This window comes from Stegostoma tigrinum, chromosome 3 (genome assembly GCF_030684315.1).
Source record: "Stegostoma tigrinum isolate sSteTig4 chromosome 3, sSteTig4.hap1, whole genome shotgun sequence".
In the NCBI taxonomy this organism is placed as follows: Eukaryota; Metazoa; Chordata; class Chondrichthyes; order Orectolobiformes; family Stegostomatidae; genus Stegostoma; species Stegostoma tigrinum.
Window position 1 is genome coordinate 66,483,201 of NC_081356.1, and position 18,815 is coordinate 66,502,015.

The 18,815-nt window shown below is 43.7% G+C and overlaps 1 protein-coding gene across 9 annotated transcripts in view; it reads left to right on the forward strand.

The window, feature by feature from the left end:
• The window catches only part of LOC125450727 (nicotinamide riboside kinase 1-like), a 34,440-nt gene that overhangs the window by 13,918 nt on the left and 1,707 nt on the right, over positions 1-18,815 (forward strand). For 8 of the 9 annotated variants that reach the window (XM_059644652.1, XM_059644651.1, XM_059644657.1 and 5 more), the window contains 6 exons: positions 4,069-4,159; positions 11,189-11,237; positions 16,387-16,540; positions 16,969-17,040; positions 17,122-17,228; positions 18,418-18,501. In XM_059644652.1, coding sequence (XP_059500635.1) covers positions 4,069-4,159; positions 11,189-11,237; positions 16,387-16,540; positions 16,969-17,040; positions 17,122-17,228; positions 18,418-18,501 — 557 coding nt within the window. The remainder of the gene's footprint in view (positions 1-4,068; positions 4,160-11,188; positions 11,238-16,386; positions 16,541-16,968; positions 17,041-17,121; positions 17,229-18,417; positions 18,502-18,815) is intronic. The other variant, XM_059644653.1, reaches the window with a different exon arrangement.

Consider the following 18,815-nt stretch of genomic DNA (forward strand, 5'->3'; position numbering starts at 1 on the left):
ATAGGCCATTCAGACTTTGAGTCTGCTCGCCCATTCAATATGATCATGGCTGATCATCCCACTCAGTATCGTGTACCAACATTTGCCCCAAACTCTATGATCCTTTTAGCCTAAATAACTAAATCCATCTCTTCTTGAAAACATTCAATGTTTTGGTCTCAACTGCTTTGTATGGCAGAAAATTCCACAGGTTCACCAATCTCTGAGTCCGGAAATTTCTCCTCGTCTCAGGCCTAAATGGCCTGCCCTTAGACTGTGATCCCTGGCTCCAGACTCTCCACTCATCGGGAACATCCTTCCTGCATTTCTCCTGTATACTCATGTTACAATTTAATAGGTTTCTATGGGAATTCCCCCTCATTCTTCTCAACTGTAGTGGTATAGAGTCAGAGATATACAACAGGGAAACAGACCCTTCAGTCCAACACGTCCATGCTGACCAGATATCCTAAATAAATCTAGTCCTGTTTTCTAGCATTTGGCCCATGTCGCACTAAACCCTTCGTATTCGTATACCCGTCTAGATACCTTTTAAATGTTGTGATTTTACCAGCCTCCACCACTTCTTCTGGCAGCTCATTCCATACATGCCTGACCCTCTGCCTGAAAAGGTTGCCCCCAGGTCCATTTTAAATCTTTCCCCTCTCCCTTTAAACCAGTGCCCTCTAGTTTTGGATTCCCCTACCCTGGGGAAAAGACCTTGTCTATTTACCCTATCCATGCCCTTCATGATTTTATAAACCTCGAAAAGGTTACCCCTCAGCCTTCGATGTTCCAGGGAAAATAACCCCAGTCTATTCAGGCTCTCCCAATAGCTTTTCTGAACCCTTGCAAGTTTCACAACATCCTTCCTATACTATACCTTCAATTTGGTGTCATCTACAAACTTATTAACCATACGTCCTGTGTGCGCATCCAAATCATTTCTATAAATGACGAAAAGTAGTGGGCCCACTACCAATCCTTGTGGCACATCGCTGGTCGCAGGCCTCCAGTCTGAAAAACAACCCACCACCACTACCATCTATCTTCTACCTTCAAGCCAGTTCTGTATCGAAATGGCTAATTCTCCCTTTATTCCTAACCTTGTGATCCAATCAGACCACCGTGAGGAATCTGGTCGAACACCTTACTGAAGTCCATACAGATCACATCACCCGCTCTGCCCTCATCAGTATTTCTTGGGGGTGGCACGATGACTCAGTGGTTAGCACTGCTGCCTCACAGTGCCAGGGAACCAGGTTCGATTCCACCCTTGGATGACTGTCTGTGTGGAATTTTCACGCTCTCTCTGTGATTGCGTGGGTTTCCTCTGGGAGCTCCTGTTTCCTCCCACAATCTAAAGATGTGCCGGTTCGATGGATTGGCCATGCTAAATTGCCTGAAGTGTCCAGGGATATGTAAATTAAGTGGATTAGACATGGGAAATACCAGGTTACAGGTGAAGGGTAGGGGAATGGGTCTGGTTGGGATGCTGTTCAGAGGGATTGTGTGAACTTGGTGGGCCAAACTGCCTACGTCCACACTGTAGGGGTTCTGTGATTCTATGAAAAAACTCAGCCAGGTTCGTGAGACACAATTTACCACACACAGCCATGTTGACTATCCTTAATCAGTCCTTGCCTTTCCAAATACTTGCAAATCCTGTCCCTCAGGATTCTCTCCAACAACTTGCTCACCACCAATGTCAGGCTCACCAGTTTATAGTTCCCTGGCTTTTCCTTACCACCTTTCTTAAATAGTGGCACCACATTAGCCAACATCCAGTCTTGCAGCTCCTCGCCTGAGTATCCCTAACCAATACAGTCCCTCTTCATGCTTCAGTTCTGTCACCCAGGAATCAGACTGCTGAATCTTTGTCACACTTATCCATAGCCAGATTATCCTTTGCTGGAAAAGGAGACCAAAACTGCACACAATATTCCTGGTCCGGACTCAATCAGGGCCCTGTACAATTGCAGCAGGATGTCCCTACTACACCACTGAAATCCTCTCACTACGAAAGCCAACATACCATTTCACTTTTTTATTGCATGCTGCATCTGCATGTTATTTTCAGTGACTGGAGTAAAAGGTCACCCAGGTCTCGTTGCACCTTTCCTTTGCCCAATATATCACCATTTAGATAATCTGCCTTCCTGTATTTGCACCAAAGTTGATAACCTCACATTTATCATAAATCATTTCATTATCAAGAATTCTCCTGACTCTGCACTCCCAAATTAGCAGTGAATATGCAGGCTAATCACTGACAAAGCTGCAGTTGTTATTCTGTATTGTCCTCATCAGTTGCCGTAGGTCTTTTTGTGTTTTGTAGTTTTAGAGTGCTTTTCCAGGATTTCTATGAGGCTGCTAATAATCAATCAGAATAAAAAAAATCTTATTTAAATATTGGAATCGAGAGGGATCTGGATATTCGTCTACAAAATCCACGGAAAGTTACAGTGCAGGAACAGGAAGCAATTAGAGAAACAAGAAGAGATTGAATGGACTAGGTGTGGATTTCCATATTGAGATTGAGGAAAGTTGGCCTGCCTCCCAATAAAGGGTTGGCCATTTAGAACTGAAATGAAGAAAAATTTCTTCACTCAAAATGTCAAGGATGTTTGAATTCCCTACTTCAGAGATTTGTGGATCTTCAATGAATGAACATATTCAAACCAGAGATCAATATATCTTTAGATTCTAAACAAATGTGGACAGTGTGGGAAGGTTGCATTGGCTTACAAGATCAATCATAATCATGTTGAATGACAGAGCTGGCACAAAAATTCAAATTGTCTTTACCAGCTCCTATATCTTATATTCTTATTTTAACTGCTTATTACTGGAGTCATATGTGGACAAGGTCTGATGTGGGTGGAAGGTTCCATTCCCTGAAGAACACTTGTGACTCAGTTAGAGCTTTGTAAAAATTGCACAGCTTTAAGGGTTGCTCTTCATATGTAAGTCTGTAAATTCCCTGATTGATTGAAGATGAACCAGTGGCATCTGTTTGTAGTTCAGTACTATAATCTGTAAACTACCACATTGCTTTAGCATATGTGAAGAACGCCTAGATTCAATGCTGGTTACACATGAAACTTAGCTGCCATGTTCTTGCCTATTCATTTAACCTATGTAAGTCTTTTTGAAGCCTCAATGTAACTGCCTTCTAACTCCACCAAGTTTGGAAATATGACAACTGGTCCCCACATCCAAATCATGTAAATCTGTTCTAAGCAGCCTTGGATCTTTGGGGAGGAAAAAAAAATGTGAAGTACTGGTGCCTTAAAAACATCTGGGGAACCATAATATATATTACTGGATTAGAAAGCCAAAATCATAGACTAATGAGATTTGAGTTTCAATCCCACCACAGGAATTGGAAATTTGAAAGTAAATTAATAAATCTAGAATAAAAATTTGATTTGAATAATAGCAACCATGTAACTACTAAATTCTTAGAAGCTACAGTCATTTTTTTGCAAGCTTTGGGGTGTCACATGAGAATCCCAATGCAGGTCCAGGTAAGACCTGACCAAGATGAGAATGGGAGGGGGATCGGGTGGGAATGAGAGCTACCATTGCAATGGAGGAGTCACCTGAAGCAGAAGTGTCGCAAATTATTTTTGTGATTTATTATTTTCTTTGACAATGATTAGTTATTTTGATGCATTATGGCACTCAAGAGCATTGATGCAAATTTGCAAAGTGTTATCTTATCGCAATATACAATTGGTGTCGGGTTGAATGACGCAGAAGCTCAGGCTAATCTTCGGCTTCATGAGTTCAAATTGCACCATGGCAGCTGATAGAAACTCGTCTCAGCAATGGTAATGATGCACCTATCATGAATTGTTGTCAAAGCTCATCTGGCTCATTAATGTCCTCGAAGAAGAAAGTCTATCGTCCTTACTGAGCCTGACCTACACATGACGCAGTCTTACGGCAATATGGTTGCTTCTTAACTGCCCTGAAATGGCTTAGCAAGCCACTGAGTTCATGGGAAATCAGTGTGGGCAACAAATGCAGACCATGCTGATGAATAAAAATTAAGTATGAAATTGTTGCATTTTTAAAATTCAGAATCACAAATGGTGGAAAAACTACACTTGCGTGCAAACTTAAGAAGGCTTTTCCGAACAGTGTGTTACTGTGTCAAGATATGTTTTTTAAGGTAAGATTTAAAATATATATTTTTTAACAATTTCTATTATTACTTTAAATACACTAACACACAAGATGAGAAAAGACCGATACGTCCGTTCATATTAATATTGAATAGAATTATTTCTATATCCCCGCTCTTCACTTTACAATCTTCTAAAAGGGACCCTCACTAGTGAGCGGTGAACATATTAGCTGATCTTGTCACACTTTTTTGCAGTTTGCTATTATGTCAGGTACTGGTAAGAAACTAAATGGTATTTTCTTCAGGCCTTTGGTCATTATTTCCCAACATCTCAGGGCAACCTTCATGGACACATACAAGTTCTGATCATGGAACTCAGCACTGGCAAAACACCAGCCTCACCACGATACTATGGCACATCCTGGACTAACTTGTAAGAGTTATAATATTGTAATACACTTCAGAACTTCAATACTGCACACTGACACTTCACATTGCAATGCTACTACCAGACTACTTGGTCATCTAATGTATCGAAACAGGGTGGATCTCAGGGCACTTAGCTTGCTTGCTTTCTTTTCTGTTTTCACTCACTTTGTGCTTACTGGACGCTCATTGCACCACTACCTTTTCTTTCCTTTTTGTGCATTGCCTCCTCATACAGTGCTTACAGGCTTAGGTTAGTTCTGTTTTGCCTTGCCTTATAGCACATTCAGAAAGTAAGGTACTTCGGCATGGTTGACAGTCCTGAACAGTCAAGGGTACAGACATGTTGGTGTACAGCACTGAGCTCCATCAATGTCCCATCTTTGGCATGTGCCATTAACTTACCTGACAAATACATTGTACATTCTTCAACCAAATGGCCATGTCTGAACATCAAGGGGGAGTAATCTTAATTGAGTAAAGGGGAACTGTCGTCAGTAAGAGTTGCTGCCACAGTCAGTCAAGATCTTCATTCAACCTCAGTCCAGTGTGGGGTTCAGGGGCACGCATTTGGTTGTTTGGCCATGGTCAGTCAGCTACTTGGTGCAGTCAGGATCTAGGAATCTGTGCCCTGTCAGTCCTGCAGGACAAATCCAACCAATGTGGGGACTATCAGTAAATAGTTGAGAAGTGGCATAGACACCAATCAGGGGGTTCAGTTGTCCTCACTTGGGGCTGTCCTCCAGAGTTGGTTCCGGAGTAAGCCAGAATCAGTCCTGGAAGATTGGGCAGTAAACTTTAAGAGGGAGGGTGTTATCTGCGGCATTGCTGTGTTAGGGCAATAGGAGACTCAAATGGAAGGATAGGATGATTGAGGCACAATTATTGGATGACTGCTTCCTCTACTTATTATCTCCTTGAAGAATTCTAGTAAGTTTATCAGGCATGATTTCCCTTTTATGAAATCATGCTGACGCAGTTTGATCATATTATTCATTTCCAAATACTCCATTATTACATCCTTTACAATCGACTCTAACATTCTCTCACTAACAAATGTTAAACTGACTGGTTTATATTTGTCTCCTTCACTTTTATATAAGATGTTAGATTAATAGTTTTCCAGTACTCTGGCACTTTTCCAGAAACTAAGGGGTCTTGGAAGATTCTTACCAGTGCATCAACTATTTCTGTAGCCACTTTAATTTAATATCTTAGGTTGTATGCCATCAGGTCCAGTGGGCTTAGTGGTCTTTATTATTCCCCAGAGCATTTTTCCTCCTATAATTGTTGTTTGATTTATTTCCTCTCCTCCTTTTACCCCTTAGATATTTAGCAATCTTGGAATGCCGTTAGTCTCTTCTGCTGTGAAGACTGATGCATCGTATTTATTCAACTCCTCTGCCATTTCCCAGTTCCCTGTTGTTATTTCTCTATGGCAACATGGTGGCTCGGTAATTAGCATACTGCCTGACAACAGCAGGGAACTGGTTCAGTTCCAGCCTTGGGTAACTGTCAGTGTGCAGTTTGCACATTCTACCCATGTCTGTGTGGGTTTCATCCGGTGCTTTGGTTTCCTCCCACAGTCCAGAGATGTTGTTATGGACCAGAACAAACCCTATTAGAATATTCAGAAGATTGTCTAGACCCTAACGTTTTCTTATTTTAAAGGTAAATTTAAGATGTTGCATTCCAGATACAATTTGACTGGTCAAACTACTGGATTTAAAGCAAAATACACTTTATTCATGCACTAAGGTTAAAATACAATAAAAGAAAAAACGAATTGGAATAACAACTCTGTTGGAAAATTAACAGCATAATAAATACAATAACTATGACTAATTAACTCTTCCAATGTAGTAGCATCCCATAAACACACTCTTGGCAATAGGCAGAATTAAAAAACAGATTGTGTCACATGCAACTCGAGCAGTCCAAGAGGAAAAAAGCATCAAGAGAAAATTTTGAGAGAGTGTAGCAGCTGGGAGAGATTTACCCCAACCCTGCTGAGACCCCAGCAAAACTGCTGGAAGCTAAAATAAAAAACTAAACTGAAAATCCTGGTTCTGTGAGAGCTTTACCACACCCATTCAGGCTGCTTCTATTGTTCCAACTTAAAAAAAAATCCATGGCCTTGGAGGCTCGTGGACTGCTCAGCACCTATGCCTTAAAACCTCTTTTCAAAAAAAAAGGACAAAATAATTTCTTAAAGCAATAGTATCATCACAACATGAAGGTTAGATGAATGGACCATGCTAAATTATCTGTAGTGTCCAAGATTGTGCAGGCTAAGGGGTTAAGCTATGATAAATCTATGAAGATAGGATGGGGGCTGTGGGATGCTCTTCAGAGGGTTGGTGCAGATGATAGCCCAAATGGCCTCTATCTGCACTGTCAGGATTCTGTGATCATTCTAGCTGAATTCCCGAAGGGGCCTATGTTCACTTTGGCTTTTCTGTTTTTATATATTTAAAGAAACTCTGGTTGTATGTGTTGACATTACTTGCAAATTCACCGTCAAAGTTTATCATCTCCCTTCTTTTCAGTCAACATTTGTTGGTTTTAAAATATTTTCAAACCTCTGGCTTAACACTAACCTTTGACACAGTAAGGCTAGCATGGTACTGATAACATTAGTAAAGTCCTTCAATCTTTTAATCCTGTTTCTGAGGGTCTCTGATAAACCTACCTGTTGCTTCTATATTTGTTTCTCCTTTTGCACAAAGGTATATTAATATATAGGCTGACATCATAAGGTCATCTTCAGCATAGGGCTGATCGGGTGCCTGTTATCTGTAGCTCCTCTGAGTATCAGAGACCTGTAGCATTTCTTCCCTGACCAGCCGTGTAGACACGCCAGACAAACCAAAATATTCTCCAGAGTCTAATTTACATAAAATCCTGACAGAGATGGAAGTATTTGAACTGGTGAAGCATATTCATATTGTTGGTGATAACGGGAACTGCAGATGCTGGAGATTCCAAGATAATAAAATGTGAGGCTGGATGAACACAGCAGGCCCAGCAGCATCTCAGAAGCACAAAAGCTGACGTTTCGGGCCTAGACCCTTCATCAGAGAGGGGGATGGGGTGAGGGTTCTGGAATAAATAGGGAGAGAGGGGGAGGCGGACCGAAGATGGAGAGAAAAGAAGATAGGTGGAGAGGGGAGTATAGGTGGGGAGGTAGGGAGGGGATAGGTGAGTCCTTTCGATTCTTCCCACTTCCTACAGACTAAGGGGGTGGCCATGGGCACCCGCATGGGCCCCAGCTATGCCTGCCTCTTAGTAGGTTATGTGGAACAGTCCCACTTCCGCACCTACACAGGCCCCAAACCCCACCTATTCCTCCGTTACATTGATGACTGTATCGGCGCCGCCTCTTGCTCCCCAGAGGAGCTCGAACAGTTCATCCACTTCACCAACACCTTCCACCCCAACCTTCAGTTCACCTGGGCCATCTCCAGCACATCCCTCACCTTCCTGGATCTCTCAGTCTCCATCTCAGGCAACCAGCTTGTAACTGATGTTCATTTCAAGCCCACTGACTCCCACAACTACCTAGAATACACCTCCTCCCACCCACCCTCCTGCAAAAATTCCATCCCCTATTCCCAATTCCTCCGCCTCCGCCGCATCTGCTCCCATGATGAGGCATTCCACTCCCGCACAACCCAGATGTCCAAGTTCTTCAAGGACCGCAACTTTCCCCCCACAGTGGTCGAGAGCACCCTTGACCGCGTCTCCCGCATTTCCCGCAACACATCCCTCACACCCCGCCCCCGCCACAACCGCCCAAAGAGGATCCCCCCTCATTCTCACACACCACCACACCAACCTCCGGATACAACGCATCATCCTCCAACACTCCCGCCATCTACAATCCGACCCCACCACCCAAGACATTTTTCCATCCCCACCCCTGTCTGCTTCCCGGAGAGACCACTCTCTCCGTGACTCCCTTGTTCGCTCCACACTGCTCTCCAACTCCACCACACCCGGCACCTTCCCCTGCAACCGCAGGAAATGCTACACTTGCCCCCACACCTCCTCCCTCACCCCTATCCCAGGCCCCAAGATGACTTTCCACATTAAGCAGAGGTTCACCTGCACATCTGCCAATGTGGTATACTGCATCCACTGTACCCGGTGCGGCTTCCTCTACATTGGGGAAACCAAGTGGAGGCTTGGGGACCGCTTTGCAGAACACCTCCGCTCGGTTCGCAACAAACAACTACACCTCCCAGTCGCAAACCATTTCCACTCCCCCTCCCATTCTTTAGATGACATGTCCATCATGGGCCTCCTGCAGTGCCACAATGATGCCACCCGAAGGTTGCAGGAACAGCAACTCATATTCCGCTTGGGAACCCTGCAGCCCAATGGTATCAATGTGGACTTCACCAGTTTCAAAATCTCCCCTCCCCCCACTGCATCACAAAACCAGCCCAGTTCGTCCCCTCCCCCCACTGCACCACACAACCAGCCCAGCTCTTCCCCTCCACCCACTGCATCCCAAAACCAGTCCAGCCTGTCTCTGCCTCCCTAACCTGTTCTTCCTCTCACCCATCCCTTCCTCCAACCCCAAGCCGCACCTCCATCTCCTACCTACTAACCTCATCCCACCTCCTTGACCTGTCCGTCTTCCCTGGACTGACCTATCCCCTCCCTACCTCCCCACCTATACTCTCCTCTCCACCTATCTTCTTTTCTCTCCATCTTCGGTCCGCCTCCCCCTCTCTCCCTATTTATTCCAGAACCCTCACCCCATCCCCCTCTCTGATGAAGGGTCTAGGCCCGAAATGTCAGCTTTTGTGCTTCTGAGATGCTGCTTGGCCTGCTGTGTTCATCCAGCCTCACATTTTATTATCTTCATATTGTTGGTAATAGGAGAGTAGAATAGCACAGAACAAAGAAGCTTAATCAGCTGCCAGGAAATGGAGATCTCAGCATTCCCATGTAAGCAGTCATGGTCGTTTCTCAAGAGTTCAAGCAATTGTTCCTCTTATGGGTTTACCACCAATCTTGGCCCTTTCAGCTCTATTATGGGCTATTTTCTCCTGCAGTGAGACAAGGGACTGATTGAGTGAAATGAAGGTAGCTGGAAGAGCTGTTAATGTTACAAGTGCCATAAAGTTAGTGTGGTGTCCCAAGTGAGTGACTGGAAAGTGCTGAGGTCAGGAGGACTTAATATTTAGGAGGTTGAGCTGGGCAAGAGCTTTTGAGGAAATGTGGTGCATGCAACAGTGAGAATGGCAGATCATGAGTCTTGGTGAGAAGTATGTGCAGTGGCAGAGTTAGACTGACCCAGTGGTTAGCACTGCTGCCTCACAGCACCAGGGACCCGGCTTCATTTCCACTCTTGGGCAACTATCTTTGTTTGCAGTTTCTCCCCATGTCTGCATGGGTTTCTGCCGGGTGCTCTGGTTTCTTCCTAAAGTCCAAAGACGTGCATCTTAGGTGGATTGGCCATGCTGAATTGCCCATAATGTTTAGGGTTGGAGGTGTGTTAGCCATGGGAAATGCAGGATTACACAGATAGAATGGGGTGCTCTCTGGAGAGTTGGTATGGACCTGTTAGGCTGAATGGCCTGTTTTCACACTGTACGGATTCTGTGGATTTCATGATTTGAGGTAGCAAGGACAACATGGTGGCAGAGCGCAGAAATGCATTAACCTTCTTGCAGCATTGTTCTTTATTCCTCCAAACCATGGAGGCATCACATTCACCCAGGCTGATAGTGTCCATGCTATGGTCGCCTTTATCCATCCTGAAGAAAGAAGATGGCCCTCTTCTTTACCACCCCAGCTGCACAGACCTCCAGGTCCTTATCAGCGAAGCAGAGTGCTGAATTTTTTCCTGGGCCATGTGTTTTAGAATTCTAGAGCAGCATATGGTGTAAACAGATGAAGACATATTCATGATGCAGTGTTTGTAGTTAAGACTTCATTTGGAATGTAGCATTGTTTTAAATGCAGGTAGTTACTCTTCCACTGATCCTTCAAACTCCAATGGGGTCACCACCACAAAACATCTGCAGATGCAATGCTAACTTAACCTGTAGGATCATGTCCAAAGAATTAATAGGGTCACAATATCTGTTAAATTTACTTTTAAGCTGGTGGCACCATCTACTGTTCTGGCTGTGTAATGTTTTAAGTATCCTTTATTCTCTGTAAGTTCCTAAAATTAGCAAAGTGCTTTCTCCTTATCTTTTATTAAGTTGAATTATGATCCTATTTTAATTAACTTTATGTTGCCTTTTTGCTTACACCTTTTTGCCCACTGAAAGGTCTCTCGTAGAGCATATTGCCTAGCTAGGTCTCCATGAGTCAGTGTGGCTAATGCTTATTGCACACATTGTTCTTCAGGGCTGCCACCTTTCATAACTTTGTTTTGAAAGTGTCTCATCTTCTTTGTTCATTGTAATAAACTTCTCTTAAATTGTTTTTCTGTTAATCCACTGGTAATTCTCTCTTTGTTTCTGGGAGTTGAACTTCTGAAAGCATAGAATCAGCAAATCACTATTCATAAATTTTAAATAGCTCCAAACTTCAAATCTTGTATGGGCCAAAAGTTGAGTGATTTCTAAAACTATGGATGAGGAATTGCACTTTGGACTAAACTTTTAAATTTATTTTTTCCAGCCTGCCAGTGAGGTAGAGGTTGGAGAAGATGGGTTTCAGCAGTATGACGGTAAGATTTGTCAGACAGTCATAAAGTCATACAGCACAGAAACAGACCCTTCAGTCCAATTCATCCATGCCAACCAAGTTTCCTGAACTAAACTAGTCCCACTTGCCTGCCGTTGGCCCATATCCCTCTAAACTTTTCCAATGCATGTACCTGTCTGAATGTTTTTTAAATGTTGACACTGTACCTGCATCTACTACTTCCTCTGGCACTTCATTCCACGTACAAACCACCCTCTGTGTGAAGAAGTTGCCCCTGATGTCTCTCAAATCTTTTGCCTCTGACTTTCAAAATATAGTTTTGATCTCCCCCCTCCCTAGGGAAAATACCTCTATAAGGTCACCCCTGAAACTCCTACGCTCCAGTGAAAGTAGTCCCAATCTATCTAGCCTCTCCTTATAACTCAAACTCTCCAGTCCTGGCAACATCCTTGTAAATCACTTCTGAATCCTCCATAATTTAATTTTGTCCTTCCTTTAGAAAGATGACCCGAAATCTACACAGTACTCCAAAAGTGGCCTCACCAACGTCCTAAACAAGCTCAACATGTTGTCCCCACTCCTATACTCAGTGGTCTGAGCAATGAAGGCAAACATGCTAAATACCTTCTTAAACACCTTGTCCACCTGTGACATAGCTTTCAAAGAACTATGTACTTGAACCCTCAGGTCTGTCTGTTCGGCAGCACTGCCTAGGCTCTCACCATTAACTGTGTAATGCAATACCTTGCATTTATCCAAATTAAACTCCATCTGCCATTCCTCAACCAATTGGCCCAATTTATCTAGATCCCTTTGTAACCTTGAATAACTTTCTTCACCGTCCACTCTACTATCAATTTTGGTGTCATCCGCAAACTTACTAACCATGCCTCCTAAATTCTCATCCAGATTTTTTATATAAATGACAAACAACAGTGGACCCAACACCGATCCCTGTGGAACACTGCTGTTCACAGACCTCCTGTCGGAAAAACAACCCTACACCACCACCCTCTGTCTCCTTTCATCAAGCCAATTTTGTATCCAATTAATGGTCTCTCCCTGAATCGCATGTGATCTAACTTGACTAACCAGTGTACCACGGGGAACCTTGTCAAAGGCTTTACTAAAGTCCATGTAGACAATGTCTACTGTTCTGCCCTCATCTATCTTTTTGGTCATGTCCTCAAAAAAACTCAATCAAACTTGTCAGACACGTTTTCTCGTGCATAAAGCCATGCCAACTATCCCTAATCAGTCCTTATCTCTCCCAATACATGTAAATTATCTCAGAATCCCCTCCAAAACTTGCTCACCACTGACGTCAGACTCACCAGTCTACAGTTCATAGGCTTTTCTTTAAAGCCTTTCTTAAGCAAAAGTACAACATTAGCCATGCTGCAGTCCGCTGGCACCTCACCTATGGTAGTAAAGGATACATATATTTCTGCTAGGGCCCTGCAATTTCCTTCCAAGCTTCCCACAACATTCGGGGATACACTTGATTGGGTCCCCAAGGTTCATCCACTTTAATGTTTTTCAAGATCTCCATCACCACCTCATCTCTTCTGTAATGTGGACTGTTTTAATTACATCAATATCTACTTCCCAGAGTTCCCTAGCCTCCATATCCACAGTAAATACGGACCCAAAATAACATCTCTGCAACAGATTTTCAGTGCAACTATCACAACGTAGTGGGTCGTAGGTTTTCACTTCAAAGGAACAGAGAACTTGTTGAACTTGATCTGGTTTAATTGCTCTGCATGATGCAACCTTACGAGACCTGTAGGAACATGGAATAATTACCAACATATACTGTAATAAATGATAGCACATACTCAAGGAATTCTCTTAGCATTGGAAAATTTGAATTCTTTCTCTCTACTAGCATCTACAACTTTAGTATTACAGAAAACGGGGTGTAATATTCTAGTGATAATGGGAACTGCAGATGCTGGAGAATTCCAAGATAATAAAATGTGAGGCTGGATGAACACAGCAGGCCAAGCAGCATCTCAGGAGCACAAAAGCTGACGTTTCGGGCCTAGACCCTTCATCAGAGAGGGGGATGGGGAGAGGGAACTGGAATAAATAGGGAGAGAGGGGGAGGTGGACCGAAGATGGAGAGTAAAGAAGATAGGTGGAGAGAGTATAGGTGGGGAGGTAGGGAGGGGATAGGTCAGTCCAGGGAAGACGGACAGGTCAAGGAGGTGGGATGAGGTTAGTAGGTAGATGGGGGTGCGGCTTGGGGTGGGAGGAAGGGATGAGTGAGAGGAAGAACCGGTTAGGGAGGCAGAGACAGGTTGGACTGGTTTTGGGATGCAGTGGGTGGGGGGGAAGAGCTGGGCTGGTTGTGTGGTGCAGTGGGGGGAGGGGACGAACTGGGCTGGTTTAGGGATGCAGTAGGGGAAGGGGAGATTTTGAAACTGGTGAAGTCCACATTGATACCATTAGGCTGCAGGGTTCCCAGGCGGAATATGAGTTGCTGTTCCTGCAACCTTCGGGTGGCATCATTGTGGCAGTGCAGGAGGCCCATGATGGACATGTCATCTAGAGAATGGGAGGGGGAGTGGAAATGGTTCGCGACTGGGAGGTGCAGTTGCTTGTTGCGAACTGAGCGGAGGTGTTCTGCAAAGCGGTCCCCAAGCCTCCGCTTGGTTTCCCCAATGTAGAGGAAGCCGCACCGGGTACAGTGGATGCAGTATACCACATTGGCAGATGTGCAGGTGAACCTCTGCTTAATGTGGAATGTCATCTTGGGGCCTGGGATAGGGGTGAGGGAGGAGGTGTGGGGGCAAGTGTAGCATTTCCTGCGGTTGCAGGGGAAGGTGCCGGGTGTGGTGGGGTTGGAGGGCAGTGTGGAGCGAACAAGGGAGTCACGGAGAGAGTGGTCTCTCCGGAAAGCAGACAGGGGTGGGGATGGAAAAATGTCTTGGGTGGTGGGGTCGGATTGTAAATGGCGAAAGTGTTGGAGGATGATGCGTTGTATCCGGAGGTTGGTGTGGTGGTGTGTGAGAATGAGGGGGGATCCTCTTTGGGCGGTTGTGGCGGGGGCGGGGTGTGAGGGATGTGTTGCGGGAAATGCGGGAGACGCGGTCAAGGGTGCTCTCGACCACTGTGGGGGGAAAGTTGCGGTCCTTAAAGAACTTGGACATCTGGGATGTGCGGGAGTGGAATGTCTTATCGTGGGAGCAGATGTGGCGGAGGCGGAGGAATTGGCAATAGGGGATGGAATTTTTGCAGGAGGGTGGGTGGGAGGAGGTGTATTCTAGGTAGTTGTGGGAGTCAGTGGGCTTGAATTGGACATCAGTTACAAGCTGGTTGCCTGAGATGGAGACTGAGAGGTCCAGGAAGGTGAGGGATGTGCTGGAGATGGCCCAGGTGAACTGAAGGTTGGGGTGGAAGGTGTTGGTGAAGTGGATGAACTGTTCGAGCTCCTCTGGGGAGCAAGAGGCGGCGCCGATACAGTCATCAATGTACCGGAGGAAGAGGTGGGGTTTGGGGCCTGTGTAGGTGCGGAAGAGGGACTGTTCCACGTAACCTACAAAGAGGCAGGCATAGCTGGGGCCCATGCGGGTGCCCATGGCCACCCCCTTAGTTTGTAGGAAGTGGGAGGAGTCAAAAGAGAAGTTGTTGAGGGTGAGGACGAGTTCAGCTAGGCGGATGAGAGTGTCGGTGGAGGGGGACTGGTCGGGCCTGCGGGACAGGAAGAAGCGGAGGGCCTTGAGGCCATCTGCATGCGGAATGCAGGTGTATAGGGACTGGACGTCCATGGTGAAAATGAGGTGTTGGGGGCCAGGGAATTGGAAGTCCTGGAGGAGGTGGAGGGCGTGGGTGGTGTCACGGACATAGGTGGGGAGTTCCTGGACCAAAGGGGAGAAAATGGAGTCCAGATAGGTGGAGATGAGTTCGGTGGGGCAGGAGCAGTCTGAGACGATGGGTCGACCAGGGCAGGCAGGTTTGTGGATTTTAGGAAGGAGATAGAAACGGGCCGTGTGGGGTTGGGGAACAATGAGGTTGGAGGCTGTGGGTGGGAGGTCCCCTGAGGTGATGAGGTCGTGAATGGTGTTGGAGATGATGGTTTGGTGCTCGGGTGTGGGGTCATGATCGAGGGGTCGGTAGGAGGTGGTGTCGGAGAGTTGGCGTCTGGCCTCGGCGATGTAATATTCTAGGCTTCATTAATAGGGGAATAGAGTACAAAAGCAGGGATGTTATGCTGAACGTTTAGTCCTCAGATGGAGTATTGTGTAAAGTCCTGGCCACCATTCTTTAGGGAGGATGTAAATGCATTGGAGAGAATGCAAAGAGGTTGATGATAATGGCTCCAGAAATAAAAAACTTCAGTTATGAGGATAAATTGGTAAAGTTAGGACTGTTTTTCTTGGAGTGGAGAAGACTGAGGGGAGATTTAATTGAAGTTTACAAAATCATGAGGGGCCCAAACAGAATAAATAGGGAGAAACACATGAAAAGGTGATGAACCAGACAGGACAGTTTGAAGCTTGGAGTCATTGAAAGATTAGGAATAATGCTATGCTGATGCCATGCTATCAGAAACTTGGCTACCAGAAAAGAAGAGAGAATTAACAGTGGAATAATAGAAAAACGACTTGAGAGACATCTAAAATGTTTTGCAAAAGAAGCAAATTTGTGTTGAGAAAAACCTTTTTCACATTACAAGTGGTCCACAGCCTGGAAGTGTGGTAAAGACAGTTTCAATTAAGTCATTCAAGAGGACAGTGGATGATTATTTAAATAGAAACAATGTGCAGACTAAGGGGGATGTGGCAGGAGGTTGGTATTTAATCAAAACAGTGTCCCGCCTGTAACAATTCTGCAAGAATACTTGCAGTTTCTTCCCTCCTTCAGTCTCTCCAACCGATTTTTGATTTCCTTTCTACCATCTCATAGATTTGAAATGGCACCAGCATGTAATATTCCTTTAGTTCTGTGAATAAGAATAGACTTAACTCCTGACTTCATTTATGCTCCAAATCAAAAGATGATAATATTGGAATTCAAATCAGTGAGCTTCTACTGGAAATGAATAGAGCTCTTAAAAAAAAATCAGATATATATGTGTACCAACACCTGTCGCATTAATATTTTGTTACATGAGTGTTTTTTTTGAGAGCAGTAGTTTCTCAATTGGCATAATTATTTTTTAGATATCACAGCTCTGGATATGGAAGCAATGATGAATTCAGTTTATGCCTGGATGGAGAACATAGCTGTTGGACATCCTGAACAACCACTTTCAGATTTATCAGAGAACAAAGTTAACATCCTAATAGTGGAAGGTTTCCTCCTTTACAATTATAGGTATGTTTGCTGTATCTGTAAAACATTCAGTTGGTTGTAATGTAAAATTATACGTATTATATTTTTATTAAATTATTATTCCAAGCCTTTGGATTATCTGGGGGCTGTAAGGAAATTATTGGACTGCTCAAAATCATGCTCGGCTATTCATAAAACATGGGAGCATTAACTGGTTATGCTACAAGCAGTGTGCAGTGCAAGTTCAGGTTTCCTGACCCTTATCAACTGTTAAGGCCAAAAGTAAATGAATGCAGGAGAGTGGATGTTTTTGTAAGTTCCACCAATTCCCATTCAAATTAACTCAGAACAGATTGTTCCAATAAACCTTTACAGGTTAGTCCAGATATGGATGTTGTGGAACCTGTAATCAGTCACAGAATTTTGTGTATTTATACATATCACCGATACATACCAATATATGTTTTTAGGCCCTTAAATGATGTTTTTAGTCAACGTTACTATCTCTCCATTCCATACGAAGAATGTAAAAGAAGAAGAAGGTAAGAACTGATTTAAATTATGTAAAACCTGTCATTATTGCCAAACTATGTAAAACTGTGAACAGAATCTTTATATTTTAGTTTAAGGGTCTATGATCCACCTGATCCACCTGGAAATTTTGATGGACATGTGTGGCCAATGTACCTCAGAAATAGAAAAGATATGGAAGAGAAAGTGTCTGACATAAGTACGTTTTGTCACTTTGATTTATGTTCATAGTTGTTTTCTGACTTAAGCATGATTCACTCTTGTGAAGAACAATCGATAGATGGAATGCTGTAAATTTTCATTTCAATTTTCAGAATTTTCTGAATACTAATTTAAAAAAAATTAAAACAATCAACCAACTAAATTGATATATATCTGCATGTTTAAAAACTCATATAAGAAGAAAACATTATAAAGCATGAATTTAGATCAACCAAATTCTATCATTGGCTGTAATTGTTACGATGAACAGAAACTAAGGTGAGATTTTTGTGAAGGAGTTTCAAGTGGAAATCAGGGAAATCTGAATCTGCAAATTAATTCCAATTAAGAGGCCCTCACCTGCAACATTTTCATTCTGGGGAAGGGAAAATGGAATGGAATCAGTCCCAACATCTCTGGGGTCTGGTGCAAAGATGCAACAGAGGCAGCTGGATGGTGAGGCTGGCATACTAAAAGGTCTATGTCCATTTCCTAGGAAATAGGCCCAGATGTAATCATAATGGTCATCCCTTAAACCTTGATCCTTCACTTCCCTGAACCCGCATCTAGTGCGCCATGCTCCCCCCATGTCCCCTGTCGCATCCCCTGTTATCTTGCATGGTCTCTTATGTCTCCTCCACGCCCCTTCATGATCCTCATCTCTCCCATACTTTCATGTTACACATACATCCTCCGTAGCCACTCTCCTAAGATCCAGACTAAAACCAATGAACTACTGACAAGTCTTTGAAATAATCCTGAAACATGAAATAAAGCCTTTAAAGACTGTAAAAAGAACTGATTAAGTTTACAACCTGTTAAAGAATGAATAGAAAAAACTAATTCAGCATTCTCATTGCTTCCCTTCTCATAATGTTGTCAATCAATCACAGCATTCGTAGTCTTAATGTTCCTCCAGCTCCACACTGTCTTTGACTCCAGCATCTGCAGTTCTTGCTATCCCATAGTCTTAATGTCAGAAGTTTTTCTCCACTTTGCACTTGTGATACTTATGATATCCAGCTGCTAATTTCACATTTTGGCATCACCCATTTTTCAAGGCTTTTGTTACTGGTAGTATTTTTTACATTTTTAAGTCATGTTTACGAGACAATGCTGTAAATAAAAGTTACAAATTACAAAAACGACAAAGCATCAAATGATGCAAGTGTCTGTTTTTGCTTCAGTCTACTTGGATGGAACAAAACCCCCAGAGGAACTGTTTGCGCAAGTGTATGAAGACATTTTAAGGAAAGTTCAGAAACTCAAAGGTCAGACCTTTTTCTTGTGGTTCCTGCCTCTGTTTATAAAAAGAATGAGGAGACACAACAAAAGCTAAATGATTTAACCTTAAAATGAGTACTGCAGCAAGACCTATGTTTTGCCCACAGAAACATTTGATGGTAGAAGTTTATAAACCTGTCAGCAAGAACAAGTGGGAACTTTGACTTTATAATCAGAGGCATAGAATACAATAGCAGTGAAGCTATACGATGACTTTATTAAATCATTGGTTAGCTATTAGATGAATTATTGGGTTCAGTTCTGCAGTTCACACTTTTAAGAATGTTATTCAGGGTTTGGT